Source organism: Pan paniscus, chromosome 6, assembly GCF_029289425.2.
Source record: "Pan paniscus chromosome 6, NHGRI_mPanPan1-v2.0_pri, whole genome shotgun sequence".
Taxonomy (NCBI): Eukaryota; Metazoa; Chordata; class Mammalia; order Primates; family Hominidae; genus Pan; species Pan paniscus.
The window spans coordinates 79,718,491-79,732,819 of NC_073255.2; the positions used below are offsets into that span (position 1 = coordinate 79,718,491).

The following is a 14,329-nucleotide window of genomic DNA, read 5'->3' on the forward strand; positions in this document are numbered from 1 at the left end:
AGTCAAGTACTTGGCCAGGCACGGTGGCTCATGCCTGTAATCCCAGCACTTTGGGAGTCCGAAGCAGGTGAATCACTTGAGGTCAGGAGTTCGAGACCAGCCTGGACAAAATGATGAAACCCCATCTCTACCCAAAATACAAAAAGTAGCCAGGCATCGTAGCACACACCTGTAATTCCAGCTACTCGAGAGGCTGAGGCAAGAGAATTGCTTGAACTCGGGAGGCAGAGGTTGCAGTGAGTCGAGATCACACCACTGCACTCCAGCCTGGGCGACAGAATGAGATTCTGTCTCAAAAAAACAAAAACACAAACAAACAAATAAGTCAAGTAGTAGCATTAATCAAAGATTGATATTATATAATAGTAAGTAAAATGGGTCAATTTACCAGGAATCTATAACTATCATATTTATCTATCTATATGTATGTGTATTAATAACATCAGGTCTCCAAAATATATAAAGCAAATATTGACAAAGGTGAAGAAAGAAATACATAGCAACATAATAATTGTAGATATCAAGACCCCATTTTCAGTAATAAAAAATTAAGAGAAAAGATTAATAAGAAAACAGAAAACTTAGACATTATAGACTGTATTGATTATTTTGCATATAGAGGAATAGCTAAGAGTGGATGATTTATAAAGAAACATGTTTATTTGGCTCACACTTTGGCAGACTGTACAAGAAGTGTGTGCCAGCATCTGCTTCTGGTGAGGGTCTCAGGAAGCTTACGATCATGGAGGAAGGCAAAGAGTAACTGGACATATCACATGGTAAGAGACAGAGCAAGTGTGAGGTGAAGGAAACACGTTGTTTTAATGAAGCAGCTTTCATTTGAATTAATAGAGTGTAAACTTTCTGATTACCACGAGGATGGCGTCATGCCATCCATGAGGAATTTGCCCCCATGACCCAAACACCTCCCACCAGGTCCCACATCCAACATTAAGGATTACATTGCAACATGAGGTCTGGAGAACACGGACATCCAAACCATAGCATAGAACAACTAGGCTTAACAGACTCATAAAAAACTTCTCAGTCAAAAGCAACAGAATATATGATATTCTTATTTGCACCTAGTGTATTCTGTTAAAACACATCATGGGTCTTATTAAATTTAACAATAACAACTGGGTGCAGTGGCTCATGCCTATAATTCCAACACTTTGGGAGACCAAGGTGGGAGTATCATTTGGGACAAGAAGTTTGAGGCCAGCCTAGGTAACACAGTGAGGCCCTGTCCCTACAAATAATAAAAAAAAATAGCCAGACATGATAGTGCATGTCTGTAGTTTCAGCTACACGGGGAGCTGAGGTGGAAGGATCACTTGAGCCCAGGAGGCTGAGGCTGCAGTGAGCCAAAATTATGCCACTGCACTCCAGCCTGAGTGACAGTAAAATCCTGTCTCAAAACAACAATGATGAATAAATCTAAGAACACCAAAATCATACACTGTGTGTTTTCTGACAAAAACTTAATAAAACTAGGAATTAAAAGCAAAGGTAAAATTGGCAAATCCAAATATATATGAAAATGAAACACACAGGCTGGGTGTAGTGGCTCAAATGTGTAAACTTAGAACTTCAGGAGGCCAAGGCAGAAGGATTACCTGTGCCTAGGAGTTTGAAAGTAGCCTGGGCAACAAGGTGAGACCCTGTCTTTAAATTTAATTTAATTTAAAATAAAATAAAACATACTCTTTGACATAGTTTTGCTCAAGGGTCAAAAAATTTAATTTTGTTAAGATGTCAATATAACCTAAAGTGGTAAAAAAATTCAATATGATCTCTATAAAAATCCCAATAGCACAGTTTTTTTTACAGAAATGTTTAAAATTTTTTAATTTGATTATGACCATAACTAGCTAAACAACCATGAAAAAAAAGCATTATACTTCCTGATTGAAAAACATATTAAAAGCTACAACAGCAAAAACAATGTGGTACTGACACAATGACATATAAAGAGATAAAAAACAGAATAGACGGCCAGGTGCGCTGGCTCACGCCTGTAATCCCAGCACTTTGGGAGGCCAAGGCGGGCAGATCACAAGGTCAGGAGATCGAGACCATCCTGGCTAACACAGTGAAACCCTGTCTCTACTAAAAATACAAAAACAATTAGCCGGGCGTGGTGGCGGGCGCCTGTAGTCCCAGCTATTCGGGAGGCTGAGGCAGGAGAATGACGTGAACCCGGGAGGCAGAGCTTGCAGTGAGCTGAGATAGCACCACTGCACTCCAGACTGGGTGACACAGCAAGACTCCATCTCCAAAAAAACACAAAAAAACAAACAAAAACAGAATAGAGAGCCCAGAAAAGAACCCTTTTGTGTATGATCAAATGATCTTTCACTAAGTCACCATTAACACATGATAGAGAAAAGATAATCTTTTCAAAAAAATAACGTTGAAATCAGGTTATCTACACTGATAAAGCTGAATTCTTTCCTTGAACTATATACAAAGAATATTTGAAATAAAATATTTAGAAATTTAAAAAATAACAATCTCTTAGAAAAAATATAGGAAAAAAACATGACATTGGTATTGGCACCATTTTCTTAGATACAACATTAAATGCATGAGCAACAGAGAGAAGAACAGAATAACTGAACTACACAGTACTTCAAAATTTCTGCATATCAAAGAAAACACTCAAAAGAGTAATGATGCCTCCTAGGAAATGGGTGAAAATATTTGCAAATCACATGTGATAGGAGTTAATATTCAGAATATATAAACAACTATTAAAACTGAATTATAAAGTTGAATAACGACTTAGAAGTGGGCAAATAATTGAACTAAATTTTCATCAAATTGATACAAATGCAAAAAAGCATTTGAAAGGATACACAAAATACTAATTTGTAGACAAATGCATGAAAATCACAATGAAAAACAGAATCCTCTCACACCCATTATAATAGCCACTATAAGTTTTCTAGAAAACATCAAATCAGTTGATGATGCAATGAAAATTTGCAACAAAAACACGTTAATTGTTGGTGCAAAACAAGGATGCAACCATTATTTACAAATGTTATAAATGTTCCTCAAATAATTAAAAATGGAATTATTAAATACAGCAATCCCACTTATGGATCTACATCCAAACTATGCAACACAGGACCTGGAAGACATATTTGAACATTTATGTTTCTTGTACCAGCATCACAAAAGCCAAAACGCGGCCAGGCACAGTGGCTCACACCTGTAATCCCAGCACTTTGGAAGGCGGAGGCGGGTGGATCACCTGAGGTCAGCAGTTTGAGACCAGCTTTGCCGACATGGTGAAACCTTGTCTCTACTAAATATACAAAATTTAGCCAGGTGTGGTGGTGGGTGCCTGTAATCCCAGCTACTCAGGAGGCTGAGGCAGGAGAATCATTTGAACCTGGGAGGCGGAGACTGCAGTGAGCCAAGATTGTGCCATTGCACTCTAGCCTGGGAGGCAGAGCAAGACTCCATCTCCAAAAAAAAAAAAAAAAAAAAAAAAAGCCAAAATGCTGAAGCAATCCAGATGTTGATTTATAAATACATAAAAAAGTAACATATGCATACAATGGAATATTATTCAGCCTTAAAAAAAATTTTTGGGAAGCTGAGGGAGGAGAATTGCTTGAACCTGGGAGGTAGAGGTGAGCCAAGATGGCACCACTGCGCTCCAGCCTGGGCAACAAGAGCAAAACTTCGTCTCAAAAAAAAAAAAACAAAAAAAAAAAGAGAAAATCTTGTCCCATTTTAATATAAATGTTGAGAATTATGTCACCTAAAATGAGCCAGTAACAAAATGATGGGTACTGTATGATTCCACTTATGAGATATCTTAAGTAGTCACACTCATAAAAACAGAAAGTGGAAGCGTGTCTGTCAAGGGCTGAAGAGAGGGTAAAATGGGCAGTTGTTACTTAATGTGTACTGAGTTTTAGTTTTACAAGATGTAAAACTTTTAGAAGTATTTTGTCTAACAGTGTGAATACACTTAACATGCTTGAAATGTACAACTTTTATTCAGACAGGATCTCACTCTGTCACCCAAGCTGGAGTGCAGTGGCACAATTATGGCTTACTATAGCCTTAACCAGGCTGAAGTAAATCCTCCCCCATCAATCTCCCAAGTAGCTGAAACCACAAGTGCACACCACCATGCCTGTCTTTAAAAATAGTTTTTTTTGTAGACTGGGTCTTTATATGTTGCCCAAGCTGGTCTCCAAATTTTGGGCTCAAGTGATACTCCTGTCTTGGCCTCTCAAAATCCCTGGATTACAGATGTAAGCCACCACCATGCCTGGCCCTGAAATGTACACTTCAATGAATTTAAGATGGTAAATTTTATGTTATATTTTCACAATTAATTTTTTAAAAGAAAAACTGAAAAAATAAAGATTTATAAATCTTTTCAAAAATTATCTTCAAATCACAAACGTGTTTCTCTCATGCAAAAGAAATATATATTCATCATTAAACACATGGTGAAAAGAAGGCGATTTCCATGACTACTCATTTAGATATGATCGGACAACCATTGAAAATCAGCTAAGAAAGAATACCTACAAAATAAGCCATTACCAAAATTGAGGTCATATTTGTAGATAAAAGCACACACATATACAAACTGATTGTGATAGACATATGGCTGATTTATCCTTTTTTTTTTTTTTTTTTGAGATGGAGGCTCGCTCTGTCGCCCAGGCTGGAGTACAGTAGTGCAATCTCAGCTCACTGTAACCTCTGCCTCCCAGGTTCAAGAGATTCCCCTGCCTCAGCCTCCCAAGTAGCTGGGACTACAGGCACCCGCTACCACACCAGGCTAATTTTTGTGTTTTTAGTAGAGATGGGGCTTCACCATATTGGCCAGGCTGGTCTCGAACTCCTGACCTTCTGATCCACCTGCCTTGGGCTCCCAAAGTGCTGGGATTACAGGCGTGAGCCACTGAGCCCGGCTGATTTATCTTTTAATTAAACCCCATGTTGACTTAAAGTTTACAAACAGAATTGCAAAATGTCTAAATATATAAGTAAAACAAAAAATCACAATAAACTGATGTTTAAAAACGTACACTAAATAAAACACTAATATGGAACTGCAAAACAATAACTAAAGAAATGTTTACTCACAAAATCTGCTTTGCAATATTTATGTGCCATTAAAAAATTTGTCTAGATAATTACAATATTTGACTATGTGTACTCATGGAAAGCAGGTATTTCAAATCATTGGCATGCGCTGTGTTGCAATAAAATTTCAGAAAAAAACAGTATAATTATAAATAAAAGATTCTAACAATAAATTTATAATAAACAAAAATTTATAAGAAATTAGTATTTATGTTTTAAATATATGCTATTCTTACACAAAATAAAACTACTGTAATCCAACTTTAGAAGCAAAACAATAGTCTTGCATTGCTAAATTTAAAAATTATACATTTTGCAGAATATGGTTAGCACTTCTTATATATAAAACAAATATTTAGAAATTAGTTATGTTGTTATTTAGATATATGCTTAAGTGGGTGAAAATCCTATAATTCCTGTTTGCCTGAAGCAAACTTAAATTTATAAGTAACATCAGCCATATCATGTAAATTCTAGCATATTGTCCTAAATGTCTGAACCTAAAGTACAGAAAAATTTGAAATAGAAAATAGAAAGTAAAAATGTATAGGGAGAGTGACATCAGTAAGATGGAAAAATAAAAGGTTCCTTATTTGCTTATCATCCCACAGCAAGAAAATTTATCAGCCATCCCTGTCAAAAATGCATTTATGTGAGCCATGGCTCACACCTGTAATGACAGCTACATGGTACATTCAGGTTGGGGAACTGCTTCAGGCCAGGATTTCAAGACCAACCTGGGTTATGAAGCCAAAACCCATCTCAAAAATAAGTGCCTTTAAGAGAGTTTTGAGATCCAGAGAGGGTGTTGTGAAACTGCTACAGTCTAAGATTAAGGAGTGTTCTTTTCAGAAGGCAGGTCCTCATTCAGGTGGAAAAATACAGGACCCCTGTTCTAGGCTGCAGACCAGGAAATGGCCCACCAAATTTGGTCCCACTGAGAATTCTGAACTTACTCTCTAATCATCCCAAACTCCTCCCAGCCACAGTCTGGGAGAGACCGTGCCCTTCCAGAGGCCTGGAGGAAGACAGCCATTTATAGCCACGCAGGCAGGCCTGCAGACCTTGTCCTTTATACCGTGGTTTCTGAAGCAGTTCGATGACTCAGTTCCAGCTCCCTGAGCCACAGTTCACGGCCAGTTCTGCCTATAAAGGAACCCACACAGTGACCTGAAAAAATTCTCTCTGATACTCAGTGAAAGCCATACTCATCCACATTCTGATATAAGGCCCACCATATATAGACCCAATTACAAAAACCTGCCCTACTGTCTGCCCTACAGAGCAACATCCAGAAAAATATTTAGTCTGTCCCAAAATATAATGAAAATTACAATTACCCAAGCCCCTGTTAAGCCAACTAAAGGTGAGCCCTAGTGCAGACCCAGCAGCCTTGTGACCAAGCTACGCCCCTCTCCACTACAAACCCAGAGGACATCCCATCACCCTGAGAACCCAACAAAAAAAAACTTTACCTTCTAAACCAGTTTATAAAAACTTAAAGAGGTGTTTGCTCCTTTAAATTCAGACACCAATGCAAAACTATATTGTACCCACTGTAAATACTTTATTTTAACATAGAACTGCAAGTATGTGGCAGAAGAATTAGTCAAAAAAAGTTTTTAAACTCACTGAAATTGAAGACAAATGAGTAAAAACTTGCTGCTTATCGATCATATGCTCGTATATATAAAAAATTATAAACAGTATACTAAAACCTGTTTAAATTAATAAATACATTCAGTAAATTAGCAAAATATAAAATTAACATACAAGTTTAAGTTATGGTTCCATACACTTAAAGCAAACTGATTATTAAGAAAACAATCTTATTTACAGTAGCATTAAAATAATTTCTGAGAACAAATTTAAACAAGGAGGTAAAAAAATCTTTACAATAAAAATATATTAATGAAATAAATTAGAGAAGAGGCAAATAATTATTTTTTGAGACAGAGTCTCTGTCACACAGGCTGGAGTGCAGTGGTACAATCTCAGCTCACTGCAGCCTCCACCTCCTGGGTTAAAGCAATTCTCCTGCCTCAGCCTTTTGGGTAGCTGGGATTACAGGAACCTGCCACCATGCCAGGCTAATTTTTGTATTTTTAGTTGAGATGGGATTTCACCCTGATGGCCAGGCTGGTCTCAAACTCCTGACCTCAAGTGATCTCCCTGCCTTGGCCTCCCAAAGTGCTGGGATTACAAGTGTGAGCTACTGTGCCTGGCCAACGCAAATAAATTTTAAAGTATTTTATGTCTATGGATTGAAAGCATAAATATTGTTACAGTGCCATATTATCCAAAATAATCTATGGATTCAATGAACTCCCTATCGAAATTCCAGTGGCATTTTTTTACAGCAATGAAAAATAAAATCCTAAAATTTATATGAAACTACAATAAACTTTGAATAGTCAAAGCAATCTGGAGGAAAAAGAACAAAGAAGGACATTATACTTTGTAATTTCGAACTATATTTCGACTATCAAAAAAAGACTATAATAATAAAAAGATGAAATGTGCAGAAAAATGAACCAAAAAAAGGAAAAGAAACCACTAATCACACACATTTCAGACGTGATGTAGAAAGAGAACTTAAAAAATAACAGTTTCTCAAAATTTTGCAGATATTTGTGTGTCCCTAAAACAATGGAACATCAGTCAGATTGTGCAGTCTCTTATAAGCCATGAAGAGGACTTTGGCTTACAGTAAACTTGAAGGAAGATCACTGATGGGAAAGTAGAATTTTTAGAGAATTTAAGAGCATAAAGAAGATGCCCCTATGTGAGAGCAAGAGAAAAGAAACTGAGCTTCCCAAAAACTATTTTCTCTGGAACATAGCTTCCCAAATCCCATGTCAAGAACTGACTTTCTCTTTGACATCTGGACCTCTCATCTGTGTCATCTGTTGTATTCACTATCACTCTCACCTACCTGGGGGTTTGGCTACCATCTCCTGTCTCTTCCTATTCCAGGGCTCTTTTCCTTGCTCCAAACAGGTTATCAGGTGAGGCTTAGAGACAGCAATACCTGTTTTATTAAAAATAAATAACATGAATCTTGCTCATATTCTCCAATTACCAAACTACTAATGTGCTCAGTAAAGAGAATGTCATAGCATATTCTAGTAAATTAATCCCAAATTACTAATTTATAACAGACATTTCTAAATATTTAGAAAATACTTTAAATTTTTAGGTCTTTAATTTCACTACCCAGTACTACTGAATCAAAAATTGGTGGGGGCAATTAAATTTTAAGGTGTGGGCAACAACATTTTATGCCATCAAATTTCTGTAATTACCACTAATCTAGAGTGAAGGATATACATCAGCTCAGGAATGTGGAAAGTTCAGGTCAAGATGAAACGTACTGAAGAAATTTTTTTCTACACGGACAAAGCTCAAAGATTTTCTTGAAAACAGGGATCTGAAACTCATTTATGCAAAGCACAAATTACCACAAGTTATGCAAAAAAAGAGAAATAAAACCTTTAGGGCATATTAGGAATTGTGTGTTGAAGTTATCCTCACCCAGGAAGACCAGGTTTCTGTAGTTCTCAAACATCACTTTCCTATATAAATTCCGTTGTGCAGTGTTCAGGCATTGCCACTCCTCCAGAGAGAATTCTATGGCCACATCCCTAAATGTCAGTGGTCCCTGAAAAACACACACACACACACACACACACACACACTTATATATTTACTAAATGACCATGGGCAGAATTTTTATTTTGGCTCAAGGCAAAGTAAGACAGTATAGAAAACTGATTCTGACTTATAGGAGTGAGTCAAATTATACAATAAAATAAATTTCAATGCAGAAATATTCTCTAATATATTAACTCAGATAAGAGAACAGCATAAGATCCACAACATCAGTGTATATATACTTTTTTGAAGAAAAACTATAACAGGACATGAATACAAACATGTAAATTTTTGAGTGCTATATTTACATCATACACAATGAGTTGTGTACATTTTTCAGATAGAAAAGACATGTTGAGTTAGAAGGTACATCTCAAATGTGTACAATAAACTGAAGATCTTATTATGCGGACTGTTTTTAGAAAATCTGGAATAAAGTTTGAATTTCTGAATTTCTAACAAGCTCACCAGTAATGCCAATGTTTTTGGCCCAAGAAGAGTATTTTGTCAAACATCCACTAAGTAAAAGAGCCTGTGTTGGCCAGGCACGGTGGCTCACACCTGTAATCCCAGCACTCTGGGAGGCCGAGGCAGGCGGATCACCTGAGGTCACGAGTTCGAAATCAGCCTGGCCAACATGGCAAAACCCCATCTCTACTAAAAAAAAAATACAAAAATTAGCTGGGCACGATGATGTGCGTCTGTAATTCCAGCTACTTGGGAGGCTGAGGCAGGAGAATTGCTTGAACCTGGGAGGCGGAGGTTGCAGTGAACTGAGACTGCGCCAGTGCATTCTAGCCTGGGCAACAGAATGAGACTCCATCTCAAAAAAAAAAAAAAAAAAGATCCTGTGTTTTCCCAGTTTTTCTGTAAATAAAGATGAGAGCCTTCATCTTCCAAAGACATATATGCAAATAAAACCTAAGGAAGAAAGGCAGCTGCCAAATCAAATGTGATAATTTATGCACATCAGCTGCATAAAGATACTTACTAATGAAAAGTAATTAACTATAAAAAAAACTTGTCAGACAGCTCTTTAGCCAAGTGAATCATTAACATCAACTGCACTAGGAACAAATTTTTATGATGTGCTGATGCACAAAGAACACAGCATCACTGCTGGAATACTGCCCCCAAAAAGTAAATTATAATCTAAATTTAACCATAAAGAAACATCACTTTTATGCAAAGTTCAAAATACAGGTATCTCCTATTTACTGTACTATTAAATAGTGATTTTAAGTAGTCTTTCTTCAGCACCCTAGAAAGCAGGAATCTCCTAAAATTTTTTTCAGAACTTCATGGGTGATAAATGCCATTCTGTTTAAATAAGCATTTTCTTGATCCTTTTCTGTATAGAGCTAATAGAGAACACAGATGGATCCTCAACATTACATGTTCTTTTTCTTTACTAAAGACCCCAGCTTTTCCACAGTAGAAATCTTGAGTATCCACACGTTCCCATAATTCAACAGCTACAAAGGAAATATTTTTAATATTGCAGATTCTAAATTCATAATGAGAATTCTGCATGGCACATAAGAAGCCATGATGCAGAGAATGTAAAGAAGGCTCTGGTACACAGGAAAAATATTTTTCTGAGACCCTTGACTATTACAATGAATTTTTAAAGTAATTGAAACTAGCTCATTAGGGAGGAAAAGATTGAGTAGAGAAGTAAAGGTTTGCAAGTACTAAACACATGGCATTCCAGGAGGAAGAGTGGACACAGCTCTTGATCTGAGACAGGTTTAAGTAAAAAAAAGAACCAATTCTTCCTCTTTCTCCTTTTTTGGAATTCCTTCTCAGATGAGATTCTCTGGACAAATTACACTTGTATCTTGAGAATATGCCTCTAAAGGTGTCAGCACCCCCTGTTTACCTGCTACCACCACACCCACAGGCAGAAAAACCAAAACCTGGAGAAAAGTCCACCCACTTCTGTCCTTTATACAAGAAGAGATTCGGGAACAATGAGACGCTCCATGAAGATAAAAATACAAGTTTCTCGGCCAGGCACAGTGGCTCAGGCCAGTAATCCTAGCATACCGGGAGGCCGAGGCAGGTGGATTGCCCGAGCTCAGGAATTCGAGACCAGCCTGGGCAAACATGGTGAAACCCCATCTCTATTAAAATACAAAAAAATTAGCTAGGCATGGCAGCATGAGCCTGTAATCCCAGCTATTCAGGAGGCGGAGGCAGGAGAATTGCTAGAACCTGGAAGGCAGAGGTTGCAGTGAGCCGAGATAGCACCACTGCACTCCAGTTTGGGCGACAGAGTGAGACTCCATCTCTTAAATATATGTTTCTCTTTTCCTGTTCTCAGGTGCCCTCCCCAGGCACAGACACCAGCAATTTCTGCTACAATAATGGCAATATGGGCCACACTGACCTGTCTCTACCAAACCCGAACAGAACAGGCCCTGTGATCAACCTTCAATGCAAAGGTGGAACTTAACTCTCATGAATGTATCCTGAACCCCTCATACTTGACTCTGTCCTCATTTTGAGTCACATGAGGCCCTTACTTAAAACAATACGGATGCTTCCACCAAGAACAATTAACAGAACCTGTGGAAAAGACACAAGTAAGATTTTTTAAATTGGCCATGTAATCCTAATTAGAAGACTGGGCTGATAACCACTTAGCTAAGCATTGTCTCTCAAGCTTTAATGAGCTTATAAATCACTTGATAATTTTGGTCTCACTCTATGTAATGTGATTCTGCAGGTTTGGAAAGGGTCCATGAATAGGTGTTTTAAACAAATCCTCTGTCAATGCTGATGTTGCTCTTCCTGGGCTCATTATTAGCATTAGTTGGAGAAAGCAGGCACAGCACAGACTCCCTTAAACTCAGCACTCTTGTCACAACACAAATAAAGACAACCAATCTCCATTCTCAAGTATCATATTCTTTGCTGGTCCTTTAAAGTTTACAGAGGAAACAAAAGGGAGCAATGTTTGAATGAGTCTGCATTTGGAAAACAACACGTACACATGTACTAGCGTAACGTTTATTAAGCAGGTACTATGTCCTCAAGTGTTACACAGCATTGTGCTGGGAAAAATACACTATTTGATTTAATCCTCATAACACCCTGGGAGTTGGTATGAGGTGTTCAATAAATCTCAGGATAAAGAGCCCAGGATTTTTATTTCTTCTGTTTCTCTGTCATTGATTTTTTCTTGAAGATGTATAAAATAAAAGCTAAATATAGACAGATGAGAGGGATACCGAAAAGCTTAATGTAATTTAGAAAAAATTTTTATTGTGTTTATATTTACTTTTTTGTGGCTTATGGAGCAACTACTAAATCTGCAGTAATAGAAAACAAGTTGCTACATGGAACATTTCAGCAAGTACTGGTTTTTATAAAAATAAAAAATAAAAAATTAAGGCCCTAAAATAAATATTTTTCCCATTAATCTGCTTCTGAGTTTCAAAGAATTATGGGCACCAGTTCTAAAAAGGCTGCAGGACTCACCAGCCAAAACTAATTTCTTCTAATCAGTTTGGTGAGGCAAGACTCCACAGTGGGGTCAGACCTAAATAAGGCCTCCAAAAAGAGTGAATCTTAGCAGAACTGGGGCAGAGAGTGGACCCTATGTAGAATTCTGCTCTCTATGCCACTGAGGTATTTCCAGTTCTGATTTTTCTAAGCTTACCTAAGAGAAACTTACATTACAGAGTTTGTGTTAACTAATTTCTTTTAGCCACTGCCATGTCAATTTTATAATGTATACTAATAAATAATTTAAACAAATTCCTTAAGGTTTTCTAGGGTAATTTATTAGGACATAAATATGTATTAATAGGAAAGTAAAAAAGAATACAAACAATAACAACTCTTCTGTTCATAAATATCCTTTCAGGTGATGACATCAGAAGTCACAACAATGTAAAGAAAGTGGCCAAAGGCCAAGTTTTTTTCTTTTCCACACATCTATACATTGTACCAACCATATAATGCTTCAACCATTTATCCAGTTACTAGTCTAGACTTAAAGTTCCTGCATGGTAGGAACCCTGACTGCTTCAACTATTTTCTAATGGCCACATAAAATGGAAGCAATTAGTTTATCTATTTGAGTCTCCAGACCCTTTCCTTTTTTTTCACCCAAGCACCAGGAAACTTAAGAAACTCTCATCTGGGTACCAACCAAGACATCTCTTGTATGAGGGGAGGAACAAATGCAGACTGACTCATTTGTCTTACACTGAGACAGAAGCATAATTAACCACTCTTGTCAGCCTGACACAGTTCTGCTCTGGACAACCTCAAATGTCTCAAAGATGCCTAGGTGATTGTGAGAGGGTTCCCAATGACCCTGGGCTGATGACCCAATGATGTGCCAAGCAGGAGAGACTCAGGGTGATCCTATATAAAAAATGAAACTGGCCGGGCGCGGTGGCTCATGCTTGTAATCCAAGCGCTTTGGGAGGCCGAGGTGGGCGGATCACGAGGTCAGGAGTTTGAGACCAGCCTGGCCAACATGGTGAAACCCTGTCTCTACTAAAAATACAAAAATTAGCCTGCGTGGTGGCATGTGCCTGTAATCCCAGCTACTCAGGAGGCTGAGGCAGGAGAATCGCTTGAACCCGGGAGGCAGAGGTTGCAGTGAGCTGAGATCACGCCATTGCACTCCAGCCTGGGCAATAGGGTGAGACTCCGCCTCAAAAAAAGAAAAAAAAAAAAAAAACAATGAAACTGCCCTGGTGGAGCTCCAGAATTTGGATCACCTGTCCTGATGAGCCAGCTCTTGGGTAAGAGGAAGGACAAGAATACTCCAGTACCACATTTTACAGGTAGATACAGCTGTGGTCATGGCTTTGGATACTCTGTGGCCTTGATCTCTCACTCCTAAGATGCTTGTTTACACTTAGGGATTCTCCCATGAGATTCTATGTATACCTGGTACCTCTCACATAACTGTAGCAGGTCACTGAACAAGATCTGAAAAGCTCAAGAAGCCATACTCTCAAAAGGGAACTTTAAGATGTCTATGTTGACAACTCACAATGCAGAACATGCCTCCTGTTGGTTTTCTGTACATTCTCAATCCTAAGTCTGGCCCTGTATTGTAAATCCCAGGCAGAGGCCAAACCTTATGTGCAGATTCTAGGTGGGATCAACCTAGCTCTGCATTCTTGGGTGTTACAGCAAATGGGGTACAACCAAAGGAGAGATCCCCTTATAGAGGATGCTCTAGCACATTCTAAATGATATGTCTACCTAAAAAAAAAAAAAAACTGAGACACTGGACGCAGTGGCTCACACCTGTAATCCCAGCACTTTGGGAGGCCGAGGCAGGTAGATCACCTGAGGTCAGGAGTTTGAGACCAGCCTGGCCAACATAGTGAAACCCCGTGTCTACTTACAGTGCAAAAAAAAATCAGCTGGGCGTGGTGGCACGTGCCTGTAATCCCAGATACTTGTGAGGCTAAGGCAGGAGAATCGGTTGAGCCCAGGAGGCAGAGGCTGCAGTGAGCAGAGATCGCACCATTGCACTCCAGCCTGGGCGACAAGAACAAGACTCCCTCTCAAA

General features: G+C 38.3%; 1 protein-coding gene across 6 annotated transcripts in view; it reads right to left on the reverse strand.

The window, feature by feature from the left end:
* ZNF680 (zinc finger protein 680) overlaps positions 1-14,329 on the reverse strand; it is a 62,411-nt gene that overhangs the window by 34,815 nt on the left and 13,267 nt on the right. For 3 of the 6 annotated variants that reach the window (XR_004672503.3, XR_010112590.1, XM_014345676.5), the window contains exons 2-3: positions 8,662-8,788; positions 8,063-8,158 (exon numbers count right to left, since the gene is read on the reverse strand). Coding sequence is in view for 4 of the 6 variants with exons in the window: in XM_014345676.5 (XP_014201162.3) it covers positions 8,063-8,158; positions 8,662-8,788 (223 nt within the window). In the remaining 2 variants the exon portion in view is untranslated. Of the gene's footprint in view, positions 1-169; positions 288-8,062; positions 8,159-8,661; positions 8,789-14,329 lie in introns of all 6 variants that reach the window. The other 3 variants (XM_055114980.1, XM_055114979.2, XM_055114978.2) reach the window with 2 other exon arrangements.